The 24,032-nt window shown below is 34.7% G+C and overlaps 1 protein-coding gene across 1 annotated transcript in view; it reads left to right on the top strand.

The window, feature by feature from the left end:
* Malrd1 (MAM and LDL receptor class A domain containing 1) overlaps window positions 1-24,032 on the top strand; it is a 647,937-nt gene that overhangs the window by 467,073 nt on the left and 156,832 nt on the right. The window contains exon 32 of the mRNA XM_063237894.1: window positions 17,804-17,961. Coding sequence (XP_063093964.1) covers window positions 17,804-17,961 — 158 coding nt within the window. The remainder of the gene's footprint in view (window positions 1-17,803; window positions 17,962-24,032) is intronic.

Consider the following 24,032-nt stretch of genomic DNA (forward strand, 5'->3'; position numbering starts at 1 on the left):
GGAAAGTTATCAATTGTTCTTTGGTGGGAAGCAATAATATAATAAAAATGGTCACACTCTTGAATTCTTATTAAAGACTTAATTTAAGCCTGATTTTAAAATATCAATACTATACCTCACAGAATTAGAAAAAATATCCTAAAATTCATTTGGAATCAGAAAAGACTTTTTTAAAAAAAAAGCAAAAGCAATTCTGGGTAATAAAGCCAAGGGAGGAGCAATCATAATCCTTGACTTGAAATTATACTACAAAGCTACTGGGATAAAAATAGCATGTGTTTAAAAAAAAACAGACTTGAGGATCAATGGAACAAATTAGAAGATGCAAAAACAACTCCAAATTCAACCACTTGTCTTTAACAAAAGAGTCAAACACCTTCACTGGAAAATATAGCTTCTTTAATAAATTGTGCTATAAAAGTTGGCTTTCCATGTCATTAAGATTAAAACTAGACCACATCTCAGCATTCACTAAACTAAAATTGAAATTGATCAAAGATCTAAACATTAAAACAAAATCAATCTGCTAGAAGAGAGAATAGGTAGAACTCTAGAAGACATAGGTATAAGCAAAGACTGTATGAACAAACCCCCTTATCACACAGGAAATATCACAAAGAATCAACAGTTTGAATCTTAATAAAAAGCTTTTTTCATAACCAAAGAAACTACCAACAGAGAGAAGAGACAGCTCATAGTATAGGAAAATGTTTGCCTTCTGTTCCTCAGAAAAGCACTAATAGCTGTAATATATAAAGAACTCAAAACAGTCCGATACCCAAAATGTAAAGACCCAATCCCAAAATGGACATGTGAAATGAGTAGACACTGGTCAGAGGTAGCAGTAGAAGTGGCAAATAAATACATGAAAAAATGTCCAGCATCCCAGGTCATTTAAGAGATACAAATTAAAGCAACACTGAGATTTCATCTCATTCCAGAAAGAATGAACATTATCAAGAAATCAACCAATAACAAATGCTAGAGGGGCAGTGGGGAAAAAGAAACCTTTTTCTACTGTTTGTGGGAATGCAGACTGGTGCAACCACTGTGAAAATCAGTGTGTGGAGAGTCCTTAAAAAGCTAAAACTAGCGCCTGAGTTTAGCTCAGCAACACAAGCACCTGCATGGCAAGCACAAGGTTGTGAGTTTGAACCCTGGTACCAAAAAAACACATGTAAAACTAAAAGCTCCATTCTTCTCATTATTTCCTATTTTTGGTATTTTCCCTAAAGAATTAAAAGCATCAGACCATAGCTATACATGTACACCCATGTTTATAGTGGAACAGTTTGTAATAGCTAAATACTAAAAATAGCCCAAATGCCAATAAATTTAAAAAGATATGGCTTTTATAAATAGAGTATTACTCTGCCATAAAGAAGGTTAGCTTGAGACATTTCTAGATAAATGGATGCACCTCGAGACCATACTATTAAGTGAAATAAATTGGAGACACATGTTTAAATTCTTCCTTGTTTGTCTGGCCTGAGAAACTGAAAGTGTAAAAAAGAATCAAAATGTATAATAGATATTGAGAAATAGGAAGAAATATTCAAGGGAGAAGAGGAACAAGGAGGGAGTTAAGGAGAACTGACAAGAAAAAGAGTAAGTTGAATAGAAAATGGAAGCAAAGCTTTTGTAAAGAAGCAGGAAAAGAGGGATTCCAGGGAGGAGAGAGGTTAGGAAACAAAAGATGCAAAATATATCAACTACAGATACAAATTCCCTATAACAAATCCTATATTTTATTTATATACATCTATAATATTTTCCAATAATTTTTTTTAAAAAACAAAAATAATTAAATGGGCACCTAAATGAAGCACTATGAGCAGCTCTCTGAACTCACCTTCCCTGATGCCTTGGTATTGTGCCTTCTCTGTTCATTCTGCTGTTACAACAAATTCTCCCTAGTGATTTGCCTTAGTGTTCATCTGCCTTTGAATTTTTTCCTTGATTGAATCAGGACCTGTTGAGGCAGGCTGGATTTCTGGCCTCCCATTGGTGGAGCCCAATGGCTGCTCTCCAGGAAGTATTTACATTGTATCTTTGTCTTATTCACCCCAATTTTCTCAGATTTTGACCCCGCTAAGAACAAGATATAATTTTGTATAAAACAGAAGTGATCCCTGCCTTAATAGATGTATTTTATGTCTCTTCAATGATGTTAATAATTTCAAAATCATAATGATCTGATTCTTGCTAGTATACACATTTGACACCGCATTCCTTTTGGAATTGGTGTTTTCCCTGCACTGAATTGTGACTCTTTCATACTAATGTTATATTTTTTTCAAGACATTTTTCCTTCCCCTCTTAAAACCTACTTGAGTTATATGCAACATTATTATGACTGTATCCTTTTTACATCTTTTTCTACATATTCTTGTTTGCTAAGTTTTGCCTGAATCTATTTCTTATATCTGTATTCTGGTCCCCCTTTGCAATTAACAGCTGTCAGTGTCTCCAGTCAATTCCAAAACACAATGTCTCCTTCTTTTCCGAAAGTTTCTCTTTGCTCTCACCTTCTTGTTATTGCCACCATTACTGTAACGTGGTCATTCTCAATTCCAAGTTGTGTCAGCTCTTCATTCTCAACTCATTATATGTTTCCTCTTTTTTTTTTTTTTTTTTGCCTTCCCATTTGTGCTACCCTCACTGACTCTTGAGCTATTGCAAATGTCAGCACCACGCATGTACAATGCAAATACTCTTCTCCACAAGGAACTCTTCATACACAGACAAGACTGACCCTCTTCAGTAAGACTCTTGGTTTTTAGGGTATCAGAGGCTCTTTCTCTTTCAGTTTGATGTAGAGTTTTCCACATTCGGCCCAAAATTGCATTTTTTTCAAAATTTAAACTCTTACATTATTCTATAAACTCTACACTTGTACCTCAAATGTGCTTCAAGCTTTATGAAAGTCAATGTTTACTCATGCTGTTTTAGTGTACCTTGTAGATTTTTGTTGATGGCAGATACTAAATTCTAGGTAAAAGAAACTAAAATAAAGAGGCCTCTCCTTGTAAAGTTTTATGTTCATGAGGCTCACAGTCAGATTGTGTCTCCTGTTTGCTATTTTGGTAGGTGTCCAAAGATAGAGTTTCCACTTGCATTCTTATTTTTGTCTCCCTTAATATATTTTGTTTCCATAAAGGTTTCTTCTTAACTAAAAACAGCAGAATGGAGACCTGCCGGTTGTAACTGCCATTATTATGTATATCTTTCATGAAGTCTTTTCGCATGTACCAAATTTAAGCCATCTTTTTTCTATGATCTCCATAGCATTTATAATTGGTATCAGTGATTGGTGTTATATGCTCTCAATAATCCTATATAAATGTCTGTGCATTATTACTGTTATCCGTATTAACACATGATGTATACGGCACAGTGAAGATTGAAGTTTACTTTTTATCCCCAGTGTGACAAAGCTTGTAAGAAGCTGACTGTGGATTGAATCCAGCTTGCCTGACTCAGAGTACATCTTTTAAACAGGACATAGTGTCATTATAATATTGTTTGGCATATGATTTATATTTGCCATCATATCTTACCTGCATTGTGACCCGGTGGAAGACAAGGTGCTTTCCTTGTAGTAGTTATCTAATCAATAACTTGTAGTTAATTACTGCAATTGCAAGATCATCTTTAGATCTCTTTTAAATTTCTCACAATAGCAGCACTAAATTGTGACTGTGTTTTAAGCACTTTACAATAGCATATCATTTAATTTTTCCCACAACCCCATGATACTGAGGTACTTACTATAATTATCTCTCATTACTTCTAAGTTTTAAGGATTTTAAATAAGTTGCTCAGCCTCACATAACCAGTACATGGTGGATTCAAGGTTGGAAGTGAAGTCCACTCCAATATCTATACTTAACCAATGTCCAACCCTGCTTACAATCTTGGCTGACTACATATATTAATTAAAGAAATCTGATAATATCATTTTCAGTTTCAGGGCACTGGTAATTATTTTATATTTGGTTTTTACAATCTTTGAGATAAAACATATCTGAAATCTAAATGCTCTTTTATAAGTTGTCGTTTATAAGGTTCTTCTATATGTTATCATCTACTTAAAGAAAGGGTTTTCATTTTTGTATTTCTTCCTTGTTGCATTTGGTTCAAAACCAGTTTCTTTGTACTTTAAATGAAGGGAAATGGTAAATGAAGTCAAGTTAGAGAAAGGTTATTAAGGCCTATTTCCAAAAATATGTTGGCAAATGACACACAAAGGGGTTTATTGGGGTCTTCAATTCTAAGGATTAAGAAACTCAAAATCCCTGTCTCCATTTAGATTTATACAAAGTGCCACTCAATTCCATTCCTTCTTCCTGTGATTGTGTGTCTACTTGTGTATATCCTGTGTATACTTCTTCCTGTGACTGAAGTATCCCTTTACTGAATAAATTAGGGGTTTTCAAAATAAGATGAATTTACCCTGTGTTGGCATGTCCCAACTAAAAGCTTCATTTTTATATCTGATTAATGCTTACTGAGGGGAAAATTTATAGTATCAAATTTAGTAATAGGTAATAGCATTAAAATGAGATGTTTAAAAGGAAAGAGAAACTAGAATGGGGGAAAGGGGAAAGGAAAAAATATACACACATAACAGTAATGAAAATTATACTACTCATTGACACTCGTTTATTGAAAGTGTGTACCTACACTGTTTGATCACTTTTTCATGCCTATACCTTGTAATAGGAGCAACTACTTTGAAAATATCAATACCCAATGTACTAAACATTGTTCCTCTTCTACAATCTTATTTTGAAATTTTGTACCTTTTTAGTGTTTATTTTTCTTTAAAATAAAAAGTAAAATGAGATATTCTATAAAAAGTGTTTTTTAATCTCAAGAATTAATAATCAATCTCAAAAGAGAATAATACCTAAAGAATAAGTTGCTAGAAAATGTAGAGAAAAAGAAATGCCATAATCCAGTTTTTGTATAGCTCTTCTAGCAGCAAGTAGAAATAATGCAATGTGGGACATTCTTATCAAATACCATGAGGGGCTTTCATTTCATTCAGAGGTTCTGTATCTGTGGTTCTCATTTTGGGAACTTTGAGGAAGCTTTTGTTTTCTCTGAACATGTTTACATTTCACAGCATTGAAAAATTGCAGACGCAAATGGCCAGCATCTTGGAAATATGGGGATGAAAAAACATAAAGTACCACAAGAGATTGAGGGCATTTCAACTGATAATCATTACACAGCCTTCTATTTCAGAGTGAGAGACGGGCAGAATTTAAAGAGCCTGTAGAGACAGGCAGACTAAGTCCCACACTAAAGGAAGGGGGAATTTGTTAGTTTGAAAAAGAGGAATGTTGCATAGCATTTTTAAAAACTAGTAGATAGCTTTATTTTATGAGCAAGGAAAAAAAGGTGAAAATTGCCTACAATTTAGAGCAGAGAGTAAATTAAAATCATTTGAAGTGGAAAATTATCTTTTATAAATTGACCCTAGTGCAAGTGCAAGCCCCTTAGGGGAGTGGGGCTGTAAAAATGCAGCTATTTTTTTTTTAAGTATTAAGGGCTCTTTTAAAAATGAAATGTCAGATTTCCTACCTTATAATGCAGTAATTTAAAGGAACATTTTAAGAAACTTAAGGTGGGAGTGACCCTCTCTCAATCTGGGGAACTGAGCAGCCCACGGTGAGTGTCCACGCACCATCCCTAGACTCGGGAGTCTAAGATCATCGCTCCCACTGGCCAAGGAACTTCCAAGCTTCCTGCCACACTTGACCAACTCCGCAAGTCTTGGTACTGCCTGTGCCACCTGCAGTGACCTTCTCTCAAACCAAGGAATGGGGCAGCCCGAGGTGACTGTCTGCACACCATCCCAAGCCCCTGGAGTTTAATATGATTGCTCCCAGTGATCAAGGACTCTCCCAGCTTCCTGCCACACTCAACCTGCTCTGCAAGTATTGGGCCTGCCTAGGCCACACAATGAACTTTTCTCAATCCAGGGAACTGGTCAGTCAGAATTCCAGGAGCTGAGGGCATAGAAGATGATTTCCAACAAGCCCAGAGGAAGCCTTGGAACAATACTTGCAACAGGGAAATATAGGAAAATGACAAAATGAAAGACCAAAATGCAATCTCAAAACTCCAGCCCATCCCAAGAAAGCTTAGGAGCTATGCACATAGAACAAAATACATACCATGCACTGGAAACACCTGAAATAATAGCAACTGAAATAAAGAAACAACTCTGGGAAGTTTTAAAGAATTCAAACTAGAAATAATCTCCCAGGTAAAAGAAGAAATGATAAAAGAAATGAAAGAGATGCTGAACACATCTAAAGAAGATACAATTAAAAAATTAGAAGAACAAAACAAAAAGATAGATTCCCTGGATGAACAAGATAAGAAACAAACAGAATACATGAGCAGATGCAAAGAGATATACAGGAAATCAAAAATTCCATTGAAAGTTATCAAAACCGCCTCAACAAAAGTGAAGATAGAATTTCAGACCTTGAAGACAAGACTGCATCTACTGAACAGGAAAGGAAAGATCTTTTAAAAACAACAAGGAATCAGGAAATAACAATTCAACAGCTGCAAGATGATGCAAAGAAAAACAACATAAGATTGATAGGGATAAATGAAAAAGAAGGGGACATTGCAAAGGATATCAAGAGGATATTTAGAGAAAAAATAGCTGAAAATTTCCCAAACATGACAATGGAAACTGACGTCAGAATCAGTGAAGCATATAGAAATCCAAATAGCCATAACCAAAATAAAAATACACCCAGACATATAATAATCACCATCCCAGAATTCCAACGTAAGAATGAATATTAAAAGCTGTTAGAGAGAAAAGTCAGATCACCTATGCTGTACACAGGGGTTGTACACAGAGAACAATTAAGTTCAGGACATGGAGTTTATTATATTTTTATAATGGTCACCAGGAGTTAACACAGGAAAATGCAGGAAACCTATCCACAACACCAAAGACATAGATTATTTAGTCAAGAGCCAAAACACCATGACAATGTCCCACAAGAGTCCAGATAAAAACCCGGAGCTCAGGACAGTGCCTCCCAGGAGTCCAACTGGAGGTCCAGAGCCCACAAGAAGGACTCATGCCAGTCTCTTTTAGGGATCCATGCTGGGGAGCCCCAAGGGTCAGCGGTATAAGCCAGAAAGTCGATGCCAGTAGGATGAAGGAGCTGTGCTAGTGGGATGAGGGTTCTACACTGGAGCCTAGAAGTCACACTCACAACAAAGACCACGGCTATCCTGAAAGGCACGCACAGCTGTCCTCAGCAACACGGAGGCCCCAAACTCATCCAACGACAAGCACAGTCGGGTCGTGCCAGGAAGCAACATGACGAGTTCATCCTGGAGACCAAGCAGCACATGTCTTCCCCTCTGGAGCCAGGAAGCAATGCTCAATGTGAGGACCAAAGCTTCTCCAAGAGAACCAACAGCTCAAAGAGCAACTCGTAGGAGAACCCACAATGCCTCCTTAACACCTCAACCCATCCCAACATCTCCCTTCTTCTCCACCTATGTAGCCTAGCAACCCTCCTCAGGTGGAGCACCTTCGCTCAATGCTTGCTGATGTAATCCAGCTGGCATTAAGTTGACCACCAGTTTTCAATCCATAACAACCTGTAAAGGAAACCCTATCAGAAGCACAGCAGACTTCTCAGCACAAACAATAAAGTTAAGAAGAGAATGGAGTGAAGTATTCCAGATCCTAAAGGAAAATGAATTCCATCCTAGACTGATGTACCCTACAAAACTGTCCTTCAAAATCGATGGGGAAATAAGATGCTTCCATGACAAAGAACAGCTGAAGAACTTCATGATCACCAAGCCAACCCTACAAAGAATACTGAAAGACAGCTTAGATACACTTAGGAAAAAACCACTAAGCAAAGCAGACAATTAAACAGAACAGAAAGATAAAGATGCAACAGCAGAAGGATAACATGCCAATAATTAACCAGTATATAACAGTTATAACTATTAATGTAAGTGGTCTAAATTCACCAGTTGTTCTCTCAATTCACTGGCAGAATGGATCAAGAAATAACATCCAACCATATGCTATCTACAAAAAACCTATCTAACCCAATAGGATACTCACATACTGAAAGTCAGAGAATGAAAAACAATACTTCATGCAACAGGAACCCCCCGAAAAAGGGGGAGTAGCTATTCTGTTTGCAGACAATGTGAACTTCAAACCAAGAATGATTGGAAGAGATAAAGAAGGTCATTACATACTGGTTAGGGGAAAACTTCAAGAGGAAGAGATAACAATCCTAAATAAATGCATCAAATTCCAGAGCACACAGTTATACAAAGCAAGTATTAATAGAAATGCAAAATCAAATTAGCAATAACACAATTATAAAAGGAGACCTTAACACACTATTCACACCAATGGACAGATCAACCAGACAGAAAATCAGCAAAGAAGTAACAGAACTGAATCACCCATGTGAACAAATGGACTTGATAGACATATACTGAGTGTTTCATCCAACAACATCAGAATATACATTCTTCTCAGCAGTACATGAGACATTCTCTAAAATAGACCATATACTAGCTCACAGAACATATTTAAATGAATGCAAAAGAGTTGAAATTGTCCCATGCATGTTATCAGATCATAGAGCCATAAAACTAGAAATTAACAATCAAAGAAACTGCAAAAATCCCACAAACACATGGAAATTGAATAACACATTCTTGAGCAACTTACCGGAATCTGTGGGATGCAATGAAAGCGGTCCTCAGAGGAAAATTTACTGCACTGAGTTCCTACATCAGGAAAGCAGAAGAAATACAAATAAATAACCTGATGCTACACCTCAAACATCTAGAAAAAGAAGAGAAAATCAAGCCCAAAGCCAAAAGAAAGGAGGAGGAAATTTTAAAAATCAGAGCAGAAATTAATGCAATAAAGACTAAGAAAACAATCCAAAGAATCAAAGAGTTGGTTCTTTGAAAAAATAAATAAAACTGATAAGCCCCAACAAACTTTAATTAAAAAAGGGGGAATAAAAAGCTCAAATTCATGCAATAAGGAATGAAAAAGGTGAAATCACTACAGACTCTGTAGAAATACAGAAGACCATCACAACTATTTCAAAAACCTCTACTTTCATAGTTTTGATAACAGAAGAAATGGACAGATTCCAAGAAATATGTGAAGTACCAAAGCTAGGTCAAGAAGATGTAAAACTGCTGAATAACCCAATTTCTATTAATGAAATTGAAAATGTAATTAGGTCCTTACTGACAAAGAAGAGCCCAATCCCAGATGGACTCACTGTGGATCTACAAGAAATACAAAAAAGACTTAATGCCAACACTCCTCAAACTCTTCAGTGAAATTGAAAGGGAAGCAATCCTTCCTAAGTCATCTGTGGAAGCAAATATTACTCTAGTACCAAAACCCGAGAAAGACCCAACTAAAAAACAGAATTACAGGCCAGTCTCCCTAATGAACATCCTCAATAAAATATTGACAAATAAGTTGCAGCAAATCATCAAGAAGATTATGCACCATGACCAACTGGGATTCATCCCAGGCATGCAGGGATTACATTAATCAATAAATGTAACCCACCATATCAATAAAGCCAAAAGTAAGAATCACATGATCATTTCTGTAGATGCAGAAAAAGCTTTTGATAAAGAGCAACATTCATTCATGATAAGAACCCTTACAGAAAATTGGAATAGATGGTCTTTACCTCAATATGATAAAGGCCATCTATGACAATCCAACAGCCAGTATCATACTAAATGGCCAAAAACTGAAGGCCTTTACCTTAAAATCAGGCACAAGACAAGGATGTCCTTTATCATCACTCCAATTCAATATAGTACTGGAAATACTAGACAGAACAATTAGACAAGAAAGAGAAATAAAAGGGGTAAAGATACAAAAAGATGAAGTTAAATTATCATTATTGGAGAATGACATGATACTCTACATAGAAGACCCCCAAAACTCCATTGAAAGTCTCCTAGATATAATAAATAAATTCAGCAATGTAGCTGGATATAAAATAAATATTCAAAAATCAATAACATTCCTATACACTAACAACAAAATCACTTCGAAATTAGAGAAGCCACAGCCTTCACACTAGCATCCAAAAAAATTAAATACTTAGGAATTAATTTCATGAAAGAAGTGAAACCCTATACAGGGAAAATTATAATACCCTGGAAAAGAAATCATAAAGGATCTCAGAAAATGAAAAGACATATCTTGCTCATGGATATGAAGAATAAATATTGTGAAAATGGCCATTCTCAGAAAACTGTTACACAAATTCAATGCAATCCCAATAAAAATACCATCAGAATACCTCTAGATCTAGAGAAATCACTCTTAAAATTCATCTGGAACCAGAAGGGACCTAGAATAACAAAGACAATTCTAAGCAGCAAAGGCAAGGTAGGAAGCATCACAATCCCTGACTTGAAATTATACTACAAAGTAACAGTATTAAAATCAACATTGTACTGGAATAAAAACAGATCTGAAGATCAGTGGAATAGATTAGAAGATACAACCACAACTACAAACACACTGAACCACCTTATCTCTGATAAAGGGGCCAAACATATTCACTGGAAGAATGACAATCTCTTTAATAAATGGTGCTTGAAAAACTGGCTCTCCATATGCCAAAAACTAAAACTAGACCTATGTCTATCACCATGTACTAAATTAAAATCTAAATGGATCAAAGATCTGAATATTAAAACAGAAACACTAAATCTATTGGAAGACAAATTGCATAAAAACATAGACATAGGAGTAGGTAGAGACATAGGAGTAGGTAGAGAATTCATGAACAGGATTCAAATTCCTTGGGAAATACTCCCCAGATCAATAACTGGGATCACATCTTATTAAAAAGTTTCTGCACATCAAAAGAAATCCCCAGCATAGTGAAAAGAAAACCCACAAACTGGGAGAAAAATCTTAGTGAACTGTCCCTCAGACAAAGGACTTCTGTTTAAAACATATAGAGTTTAAAAAAATCAGACCCCCAAAATTCAAAGACCGAATCAAAAAATGGGCATCTGAGATGAATACACAGTTCTCAGATGAAGAAATACAAATGGCAAATAAATACATGAAAAAATGTTCATCATCATCACTCAGTAGAGAAATACAAATTAAAACCACACTGAGATTCCATCTCACTCCTGAAAGAATGGCCAGGATCAAGAAAACTACCAACAACAAATCCTGGAGAGGAAAAAGGGAACTCTCCTGCTCTGTTGGTGGGAATGGAGACTGGTGCAGCCATTGTGGAGGTCAGTTTGGCAATTTCTCAAAAAGCTGGGATTGGAATTCCCATTTGTTCCAGCTATTCCACTTCTAGGTAAATTCCCAGAAGAACTGAAAACATCATACCACAGTGATATATGTGCACCCGTGTTTATACCAGCACACTTCGTAATAGCCAGATCTTGGAAACAACATAGTTTCCATGAACTGAGGAATCAATAAAAAAGCTGTGGTATTTTTATACAATGGAGTACTACTCAGCTATAAAGAATTATCACATTGATATATTTATAAATACATGAACGCAGCTTGAGACCATCCTCATAAGCGAAATAAATCAAACTCACATGTATAAATACCATATAGTCTCCCTAGTGTAAGAAATGGTAAGAGTACATAAGAGTTTATAGTAATCATGATTACCCATTACATTTCTCTGTAGCCTTATAATGTCTGCATTCATTAGTTGGGATGATTTTATCCTAGTTTGTTTGATTTTATTATCTTTCATCATATAAACAGCTGATTTAAAGAAAACAAGGCATTATAATAGCCAGTGCTAATTTGGTATCATCTTACTCTGAAATCCTTCTATGCTTTTGTTTTTTTTTTTGCTTTTCCTTTGGTTCTATCCTATTATATCTTATTGGATATTATTATGTATGGTAGTATAAACAAATTTTTCTTTGGAAAAAGAGATAATATAGTAGCCATTGTTCGTTTTCTGCTATTTGGTTCTGAAAGCCCTGTAATGCTTTCATTCTCTTGAATGATTTTATACTGTTTTTTTTTATGTTTGATACTATCATATATGAAGCTATGCTCAACTATTTCAAAGAAAGAGACACTATGGTAGTTTCTGTTAATTATGGGTTGTCTTGTGGTAAAATGCTGTTACCTGCATTGTTCTGATCTGATCTGCTTTGTTATGTCCTCTTTAGTCTTAATCTCTTTAAAATAAAAAAAAATTAAAAATTTAAAAAAGATAAATTGTTGTAACACATCGTAAAATGAAACACAAAATTTTCCTTCTACAGTATAAATATTTGTCTTTTAAATGCTGTTGATCATTCTAGTCACATATAAATAAATGAAGGAAATTGTTTTAAAGATTTACCGTTAAATTCTAAGTATGTTGTGGCAATTGAGACTTTTAATATGTATTTTATTTCTGCCTTAACAAATTCTTAACTATGTGGGACACTACACTGACCTTCCCCAAGGATTTTGTTAGATATAAATAAGTAAGTCTGAATGGAGCAGCAGAAAGTTTATGTGTTTGAAAGTGGGTTTGTCTGAGCTCATAAATAAAGAATGAGTCTATTTCTGAAAGTTGATTCTACATAAGGTGTTACAACTTTGAGGTGCAGTATGTGGTGTCTAGATGATTCACATTTTTCTACTAATAATATCAAGAGACTAAGCAACTTTTGACCTTTATCTCAAGAGAAAAATATATGCCATTGTGACCAGTTGTCCCTTTCCAAAGTTAAACTAAGACACATAAGAATTTCACAATTAAAAATTGTCAAAGAACAAATTTGCAACAGTGGCTTCTAACTTACAAGAAAATATTTGCATTCTTTTTTTTAATTTTAGATAGATAACCATACTCCCTGTTAATCTCTATTACTTCATCAAAAAGAAAAGTTTATGTTTTCATTGTTTGATCCTATGATCATTTTTATCATGCCTGAATCTTGTAACCTGAGCAACTGCTTCTGGAGTAATCAATATGCTGTAGAGGAAGACAGTCATCACTAGGGAATTCTGTTTCTTTTATACACTGCATTCCATGGTGCAGCACTAAAATGCAAAGTTTGGAAAGTATGACATTCTTTTTGATGATATCATGTCTCTGATAAGCTGGTTTTCACTTCTTGCTTTGATAAAAGTAAGCTCAAGCAGGACAAAGCATGGAATGGAGAATGAAGTTTATTATGTTCCATCTGAGTTTGGTTGGAGAATATGTATACTGTCCAGCAGGCACACACTCTTTTGGAAACTATGGTGGCTACTTACAAATCAGTTCATAAAGTCATTGTTCCCATTTGTTTGTTTTATTCTTGTAGATCCTTCCAATGTTGTCAAAATATTAGTCAATAATTAGACTGCTTGGAATTAAGGAATTGAAGTACAAAATTAAAACCTTATCTTCTGTGTACCATGAAAAGGTTACTGAATCACTCAGAATACTGTACAGCTTGTGGGCAATGACAAAAGTCAAAGCACTTAGGCTTAATTCAGGTTGTTCCCACCTACAACTAGTCTTAAAAAGAAGTATATGACTAAGATTATTCAGAAGAAGTATCTCAGTTAGTGGAGTTTCAACATATTTGTACAGTTGAAGAAATAAACAGCAAAATACAAAGTTTTAAATCATACTTCAATTCCTAACTCGGTTAAATTGATTACACTTGCATCAGTGAACAAATTATTACTTTTCCTATTGCTCCAAATATTGGCTTTCAGTGTAAGATGAGCACTGAGCATGAAAAAAAAAGTTGCTTAAAGTCTGAATAAAACATGATCTACTTTTGAGATTGAAGTACATTAGTATTTCTTTTGTAGCAGGAATCGAACTTGGGGCTTTGCGTTTGCTAGGAAGGCAGTGTGCCAGTGAACTATATCCCCAGCCTTACATTATTATTAATTATGTATGTTGTACTGTTTAATAAGAGCTGAGCTATGAAATATAAATAGTTTTATACAAATATATTAGTATTTGACATTTGGAACTAGTTCAAGGTTATTTTTTTCATAGGTAAATCAGGATCAATACATTCTGCACTTTTAATTAAACAAGAAAGATATTAATTACCATCACTGATTGGTTTATATTGTGCATTCTTATTCTGGAAAATTTTTAAAATTTGATAAAACACTAGAAAATCTCAAGTGGATAAACGATGATTGGAATGGGGAAACCTAGGTGTTCTTATATAATTAAATAAACAGTAGCATAGACATAAGGTATTTTTTAAAGAAAAGGTGAGTTAGTGGGCTGGGGATTTAGCTCAGCGGCATAAGCACCTGCCTTGCAAGCAGGCAGTTGTGAGTTCGATCCCCGGTACCAATAAAAAAAAAAAGAGAGAGAGAGAAGAAAAGGTGAGTTCATAGATTTGATGGATGACTCTAAATGTCTTGACCATGAGAATCACTATGTCTATTTTTTGTAGACAGAGTCTTCCCATGTAGCTCAGGCTGATCTTGAGTTCACTATGTAACCTAGGATGACCTCAAACTTGCAGTAATCCTCCTGCCTCAGCTTCCTGAGTGCTGGGATTACAGGCATGAGCCACCATGCCCGGCACCACTATGTCTTTATTTTACAAATAGATAAAAAGTTACATGGAATAAAAATACTTTGAAAACTGTTTTCATGACTGAGTTAAAATATGTGTATTTTTCCAGTGCTTGGCAGTAGACACAATATATTGCAAAGGACATTCAGAATAGAAGAAAGGTTACTAATACTGCAGGAAAACTTTTTAAATTTTCCCCACTCTTATATGTCAATGGAAATATTGCTGAAATAATTCTCAGGTCATGTTCTTTGGTTATTTTTCTTAGAATTAGTTTTTCGATAGCCTTTAAAACACATTCTAAGTGAAGTATTTTCAGTAAGGAGCTTCTTTTAGATGGACCTAAGGCACTTCTAATTTCCAGTCATTATCTAAGGAATTTGCAAAGCATTATTCCCTCCCCATAAAAAGAAACAAGCTGACAACTCTTCTTAGATCCTGTAAGGAACTGAGATCACAAGGTAAAGTGTTGTCCCTTAAACTGGAGAGACAGACAGGTGGATACAGAGAGTAAGAGCTTTCTTGAATAGAAAATTGTGAATGGAAATGTCTTAGGAACAAGTTCCAGGTAGCTGGCCCAGGAGGTGCAGGCTCATTCTGAAGAAGACAGAAATAAATTTTTAGGTGGGAGTCTACTTTAGGGGAACCTCATACTTTTATGACTTTAACTTCCGTGAGACCTGACATACTCCCGCTTTGAAGAACAGAGAAAAGTTTTCTGTTTTCAGTGAAAAAGGAAGAGTAGTCATTTAAAAATATTTTTAGTATATTCTATTCTTCTTAACAAGGTCTGTCCTATTTTATTAGAACCTAATGAACCTAAGGGGATAGAAATTTCCAGTAATGTTCTAAGAGATAGGAGGGATTAAATGTCCATGAAATGGCATAACGTTATTTGAAAGAGCACTTGATTAATTGTATTTTGCAAATTCAAGGTCATCTACTAACAAACATATTTTAAAAAACATAATGGATAAACTAAGAGAAGATAAAAAATGGAATCATAGAGAATGGTTAACTAAGTCCAGAAAAGACAGAAAAAGATCAGAAGGAAAAAGAGAAACAAACAATAAAAGTAATAATACAAAATACCAACAAATATGGCAGGTATTATTTAAACCGTACTGATAATCTCTTTTAGCACTAATAATTAAAATTACTAATTAAAAGACAGAAACTGTCAGAATGGAAAAAAGCAAGTATTTATTTAGCAAGGAGCCCGCATTTAATATAAAAACACAAACCGATTAACAGCTGTAAAGGAACTGTATAGAGAGAAATGTCATACTAACTTTATCAAAAGAACATGAGAGTTGAGACAGCAAAGATTTAGAAGAAAGGAAAATGACCAGGAGGAAGGTTATATTATAAAGAGAGCAGTATCCCCCAAACAAAATGATTCTTAATTTTTAAATGTCTAGTATAAGAACATCAAATGTTAGAAGTAAAATCTCTTAAAACATGGAGAAGAAATAATGAGTCCCCCTTTGTAGTTTGGAGAGATGGAGATTTGGTCCCTCATATCAGCAGACAGATCTGGTAGGCAGAAAACCAGGAAAGTTACAGTTGAATTGAATGTCACTCACAATCAACCGAATCTAATGGCATCAGTAGATCATCAAACAACAGCAGAATACACATTATGCTCAAATATATATGTATCCATCACCAAGATGCATGCAGTTATGGGTCATGAAACGTACCTTAAAAAGCTTAAAGATTAAAAATCTTAAAATGTGTGTTGTCAGACCTTGATGGAATTAGGCTAGAAATTAGTGACAGATTTTATAGAGTATGGAGGCAGGAGGATTCTAATTTCTATTCCAATTTCTAGTCTAGCCTGGGAAACTGTCTCAAAATAAAAAGTAAAAAAAACTGAAGGTACAGCTCAGTGGAGAGGATCTGGGTTCAATAGTTAAAAAATCAGCAACGAATATCATAAAACTGCTCAAATCCCCAAACTCTTAGAGATTAAAGAACAAAGCTCTAGAAACTCCTTGGGACAGCCACACACCTGTGATTCCAGCACTCTGGATGAGGTCATCCTGGACTACATAGTAAGCTCAAGGCCAGCCTAAACTGTATAAGATCATGTCATAAACAAACAAAGAGAAATATAGATCATAGAAGTCATAAGAAATATCTTAAAATATTTTGAACTAATAAGAAAATATAGTCTTGAAGTTTGCGGGTTTCAGCTAAAGCAGTGCTTCAAAGTAAATTTTTAGCCTTGAGTACATAAATTTGAAGAGAAGAAAGATGTGAAATCAACAGAAGCTTCCAACTTAGGGAATTAGGAAATGAAATACACTTTAAATCCAAAGTAAACCAAAGAAAATAAATAATATTAAAACAGATTAATGAAATTGTATTTAAAAATCAACAGACAAAAATCACTAAAGCTAAAAAGCTCCTCATTTGAAAGATGAACAAATTTGAAAACTCTCAAACTCGAAAGCAAAAAAAAAAAAAAAAAAAAAACAAGTCATTAATACAATTGTTACTGTTCTCTAAGACAAAATGTCATAGTAAAAAAGAATTTCAATACTTTAATATCTTTGATTTGGAATGATCAATCAATAGATACACAGATACATTTGTATCCTACCCCAGTTAAAGGTGTGAAAAGAAATAGTAGCTGTGACAAATTCTGCTAATGATGTCAACAAAAAAAATTTCAATTTTTAGGCAGAGAGACCTTTAATGTGTTACTGCAGTAATATGTTATCTGCGGCTCAGAGGAGATAATTGATGACTCTGAGAATCACCTTTCACTTTGCTGTTACTGTGTAATGTTCCTTCGTGCTCTAGTCAGTGTAGCAACCAGGGCAACTAGAAATAAGATACAATATCAAATCAGCCCCCAGTGCCAACATTGTACCCTCTGTATGCATAGTACAGAAATACTGACAAGCAGATCTGGAGAAAAGGATTCCACTTTCATAATCACACAGCATTTGATGAATTTCTGCATGAGTCACATGTCAAAGTGAAAGTCATGAATCATGGCTACAGCAACACATTTTTGCATCAAAATAATTGCATGTTATTGATATATGACTCAAGAAATTATGTTTAACTGTGTGCAGATGTTTAGGGAGAAAAATATCTGTATGATTGAAAGGCACTCTCATACTATAAGATATACTTCCTCACTGACAAAATTTTATTAATCTATTTCAAGGTGATGGTTACCACTTCCTGTATGTCAACTCTTCCAATTCCCAAGAAGGGTACACTGCAAGAATCATAACTGCCAAATACTTCCCAGCAAGCCTCGGAATGTGCACGCTTCGGTTCTGGTTCTACATGGTCGATCCCAAGAGTATGGGGATACTAAAGGTACAGAAGAAGAGGGTTTACGTTCTGAAACTTGTCACATGCTTAAGCATTCTTCCCCCACTCCCACGTCCACGCTCCTCTCCTTTCTCCTTCTTTTCTCTGTAATCACACCACCAATGCCAATTCTGATTCCATTAATTTCTCATTTCTTTCAGGGGCTATTGGTCTCTGCCATGTAATACTGTCATTTATCTTAATCTCAGGATTTAGCTCACTGATGGCTGCCACCTGAGCTCAATTATGGTGCTTGCTACTTAGAAGATTATCTGGAGATGAAAGAGTTTTTGGTAGATTTTACATATATCATCTGATGATCTAGTTAGGGACAGAGAAAACATATGATGTAAAGGATAATGGCAAAGAAAATTTTCTCCCTAGATCAAAGGACAAAACAAATATAAGCTTTTAATTATAAATAAGTTCACATTAAAAAAACAACACGGCTGCTCCAGTTTTAACAAATTGAAAAACTAGTGTCTTCACCAAAAATAAATGTCTTTAGAGAAAAAAGCTGCAACTTTACATTATTATATGAAACATAAAATAATTTTTAATCATCATGAACTTGTTTTGATATATAAATATTAAGACTATATGAAAATGTAGCACCTTATCTTGTGGGTCTAGCAATTATTTGATCACTTGTCATTTCAATAAATATAATTGCAATTGGCTTTATCAAACCTTGTCTCATTAATAGTAACAACTGTTACTAGCACTTCCTATCTTTCAAGATACATATCACAAACCTTTTAACCATTATCTATATTAATTATCACCTAATACAGGAGATGTGTTTTCCTAATTTTACAATAAAGGCATTTAGGCTACAAGAGGTTTAGTAACTGTTCTTAGATGACACAGTCACCGGAAGACCTGAGTTTAGAAATCTGACCCCCGTCACCCATGTTATTTCTCAGTTCTCTGTGGTCTATCACAGAAGTCTAAGGAGAAACATGGGAAAGAGGAGATAAAAGGGAAAAATGCTACATGAGTTCTAATTGTTGACAGAAAAGAAGCTCTTATCAAGTAAAAATACAAATGTGCAAAGGGAGTGGGGAGTTTACACTTGCTCTGTGAGAATATGTTTCCCAATCAAAAAGCACAAGGAATAGAAAACAAAAAATAACTTTTTAGTGCTTCAGCGGCATAGGAGTAAATGCAGAACATTTACATATTTTGAAATTTTAAAAATATTTTTGCATACAATATACAGCTTCAGTAGGATAAGTTACAGAATATGATACATTTTATTTAGGTTAATTTATAACCACTGACCTTAAATAGACTCTGTGGCACCTTATTCTATTAGCATGATTAAACTTAGATTGCTGCAGTTGAAGAGCAAAATATGGTTAATTGCTACTCTTGAAAGCAAATACCATTCCATCAAAGACCCAGGGGAATGCAAGCAGATGTCACTTACTTTCTAACAAAATGTTTTCTTGCTCAATGCAAAAAGACCACACATATGTGTTTTGAGTTTCCAACAGCTGGTCAGTGAGTAAGTGATCCCTTACTTTGAAATATATTTCATAAACAGCCTCCAAAATAGAATCCTGCTCTTCTTCACCAAATGCCCTGCTTTGGGTACTAGTAACTTTTCTAGGCAGACTGTAGCATGTAAAAGTAAAGAAAAAAAAAACTATTTTCTATACTAGTCTTCAGAAAGGTCAACCAGAAACAGTTTTAGAGAGAAACTGGCAATCAGCATGGCATCTGCTTTTTTTTCTTTTTTAGAGGAAAATCCGTCTCCCCTATTCCAAATTATCTTGGTGGATGACTTGTCACTGTGTCTTTGATGATTCTATGGGTGACCCAACCAGGGCCAATCATAATCTTCTCTAGTATTTGAAGCCAAGTATGAGATGATTTCTTCTGCTTTGGAAGTTGTAAAGATGTTAGTGAGGCCTGGGGGCATTTTAGATTCTTTCTCAACATGAGGAAAGAGAATACCTGAAAAGAAGGTAACACAGAGAGGGTCAAAGAACTAGAAGAGAAAAAGGATTCAACACTGAATCCTCCTTTGCCTGAGCTAGTAATATTTTCTTTTTATTAATTTCTACTGAAAAAGCATGATCATTACAGGTTCCTGGGAAAAATAGTTTTCACAAGATATCCTGTATCACTGACGTATCACAACAGTGGGGATAAATATTGTTTTCCTAACTACTGCTCTGGAAAATCTGTAGTTACTCTCAGCCTGAAACTTTCCTGCACACATAGTAATTGTGCGTGTCTCCCTATTCTTCAGATTGAGGCTTTTTGTCCACATGTTTTATTTTTTTTTACTTGTAACTCTGAATTTAGATATCTGCCACGGCAATTTTCTATTTTTTGTAAGAAAGTGGTTTTATAACCACTGTGTTGCATCTGTTGAAATTACACAGGCAAACCTGGCACATAGATTACTCCTTTAGGTTTTGAGAAGCCAGGCTTATGCATTATTTTCCAAAGTAACTGGTACTGAAAGTCCAAGTAATATTGTGTAGAATGTGGTCAGGAAGAACTTTTTATTTCTCATGTTAAAACCAAAGATCTGAGAAGACAAATAAATAATTATACCCAGTATCATAGGTGTGGAGAAAGAAATATTTTTTGCTAATTGGGGCTATCAGTTTGCAATTAAGAAGGACATTTTGGCAAATGAAAACTTTATCATTTTTATTTTACTTACTAAACACGACTGGAAATGTGTTATAAGGAAATAAAAGTAATTATGTATTACAATTGGTTTTCCATGTAAGTAGTGTTTATAATGGCAGTATTAAAAACTATTGAGCAGGTATCCATTTCTATACTTTTCTAACAAAAATTATCACAAACAGAATCAAATAATAGCAATGAATCAATCTTTAGTGGCAGTAAAATTGTTTTTCAATTAATATATATAAACATACATATATTAGGTATGATTAAAATGTGATGAAGTTAAATTTTAAAAATTATTACAATAGAAGTTCCATTGCTATTAATCTCCCTCACTTCAAACATACATCCCATCATTCTTGCCAGTTTCTGAAACAGTTCTGAAAGTTCCCTTTCCTGAGTATCGAGTTTTACCCTTGAGGTTGCCTTGATATCCTGAATCAGTGCAAACAATTTGCCTTTCTTGGTCATTTTGAGTATGTTGAGGAACCAGAAGTTTCACATTGGCAGACTGGGTGGAGTGACACACTGTACTGTTTTTATGAGACTGTGTTTCCATTGGATGGCACTTGGCAGCAATATTCATTCTACTTTTGATGGTACCTTTTAAGGATAGGAATGAGAGCTGCTTCCGGAAATGGCGAGAGGGGTGGGATAGGTATGTCTGAAGCATCAGGGAGTGTTCTGAGTGGAATTAGAGGCAAGATATCTTTTATTGTAATATGTTGTAATGTTTAGCTTAAGCATTCACCATATATTTAGATCACACATTTACGTGTATGAAAGAGGAAAACTAAATGAAGGATACACAGTATAATAATTGGAGTAATTATGATAGTACAATGGAAAAATTTCTTCCATTATCTTGGAACTTTACAGTTTTATGTAAAATTATGTAAGTCCAAGCTCTGCACCTACTGAGCATCTGCCTTCTGTTTGTAGATGCTACCTTTCCACTGTACACTCATACAGTGGAAAGGTAAAGGAAGCTCTCTGAGATCTGTTAGCAAGAGCACTAATCTCATTCACAAGGGCTCCACCCTCATGACTGATGATCTCTCTAATCTATTAGGATTAGGAGGTCCTAATACTATTACCTCGAGCTCTAGGATTTCACTGTCTTAACTTGAGGGATTCATAGGTATTTCTTCTGTTGTGCAGAGAGACAAGTCAGAAGATGATTGTTAAAGTCCAGGGCAGAGATATGGCTTGATTGAAATGGTAGTAATGATATAAAGATACATTAGAAAGCAATGTATACAGATTATGCACAGGATTCATAACTCTACTGTCATATTAAGATCATTACTAAATAAAGCATGCTTAGATTTTTATCAGTTATTAATGAAGCATATCATATAAAGCTAAAGCAGTCAACTGAGACATATAAGACTGGGGAGATTAAAGGTGAAATTCAATTGTAGGTTTTCCTTTCACACCTTAGAATAAAAAACAAAACTATTCTGATTTATCACAGCCTTTGGAGTAAAGAGATGCATAAGGAAAGAAAAAGTATGAAAGGAACCAGGAAATCTTCAATGTCTTTTCATAGCCAATGAATGATAATCAGAATATTAAAATGTTCTTACAGCCATCCATTTTCTTTGATTCAAAGATCAGGAAATAATAGAACCATGTAAATTTCTATTTACTTAATAACTATTTTAATTTTTTTCAGTAGAAAGTAACTTATAATGATTAATTTCTTTCTGTCTTTCAACTACCTAACTTCATATGAAATCAAAAGAACTCTATAAAATTTTAGGGGTTCCTTCCTAATCCACATTGCCAAAGGGTCTGTAGGTGACCATGAATCATTCATGAGATTATTTAGTTTCTGTGGTTCAGTTTTTGAGCTCCTGTCCTTTTACTATATCTCAGTGGAACTCTGATACATTAGTTAAGATTTATGAAAAGAGGTGATGTTTACAGGACATGAAAATTTCTGTAAGAATAACTAATATCCTTTTATCACTCCAAATACATCATTAGGGGAATAAAAGGGAAGCCAATGGATGGATTTTTATAATTTAAACTTTTCACAGCATTTTAAGACTTATAGAAATGTATAATCATTTAGGTGAACAAAAAGAACTATTTCCTAAAACTCCCTCCTGTGATAATGAATGAATTTAAAATTATAAATGGTATTCTAGAAGTGATTATTCATATTTCAGGGTATTTGTCCTACCATGTTAAAAGATTTTTAGCTTAGAGTAGAGGAGTTTTTAAACCTAAGTGATTTATAGTAAAATCTATAGATTTTACTATAGAATATGACAGCTGGTAAATAAGTGTTCCGGTTAAGGGAGGCCTAATTATTTTTGAAGTTGCACATGATGTATTTAAGTGATTATCTTTGCTATTAAGAGCCATGGGATACAGACGCTCAGGGACCCCTCTGTCATCCCTGTTGGTGACTCTCCCTGACTCCTCACTTACTGACCTGAGAACCCCCCAACTGGTGCCAACTCTTGACCCAAATCAACTGTTTAAAATTTTATCATATTCAATATTTTCTTAATACTTAATAACTGCGTGATATTTCCATGCAAGTAAATAACATGCAGTATAATCAGGTCAGGCTGAGTAACATATCCATCACCTTCAAATACTTTTCATGTTTTTTTTGTGTTGAGAACATTCAAAATCCTCCCTTCTAGGTATTTTTAAATATATAATTAATCACTGTTCCTTGTATTCCCCCTACTGCTCTTTAGAATACTTCATCCTTCTATCTAACCGCATTTGTGTACTTTGTAATCACTCTTCCCTGTTTTTCTTCTGGCCACAGGCTTTAGTAACTACTACTGTTTCTATAACATCAAGTGTTTTAGTTTCCTTATATGGGTGAGGATATATGGTATCTCTTTCTGGGACTGGCTCACTTTACCTAACATAGTGTTGCATAATGCCATTTGTGCTATTCCAAATGCCAAGATTTCATCAAGGAACCACTACTAGGTCTGATATTTATGAACTGTCTTTGGTTTTAATGAAAAATACAGTAAAAGCATCAAAAATGTGAGAATAATGTCAGATGTAGAGTCTCGAATGTTTACGATGTGTTGCACACCATTCAAAGTCCTCCACACATATCATATTGATCATATTGATCTAAACCTCACCCCATCCAGGACAGTTGGTACAGACATCATCTAAATTGAAACAGGTGGTGAACATGAATAGAGAAAGCTCAGGAACTTGCACAAGCTCATTGTAGCTAGGAATGGTAAGCCTGGGCTTCCCTACATCGGCCGGTTATAGTTTCTGCTTATCATTACTGTGTCTTTCTGCTGCTCACATATAGATGGCTACATGTGTGCCATATTTAATGTTTACATTTGTGCTGGTCAAAAATATGCTTCTTTTCTACCAATAATGGTTGATATTTAATTCTTTAAGAAGGTGTTTCTCGTGTT

Source organism: Cavia porcellus, unplaced genomic scaffold (genome assembly GCF_034190915.1).
Source record: "Cavia porcellus strain 051 isolate PalLab524CR breed Dunkin Hartley unplaced genomic scaffold, mCavPor4.1 scaffold_27, whole genome shotgun sequence".
NCBI lineage: Eukaryota > Metazoa > Chordata > Mammalia > Rodentia > Caviidae > Cavia > Cavia porcellus.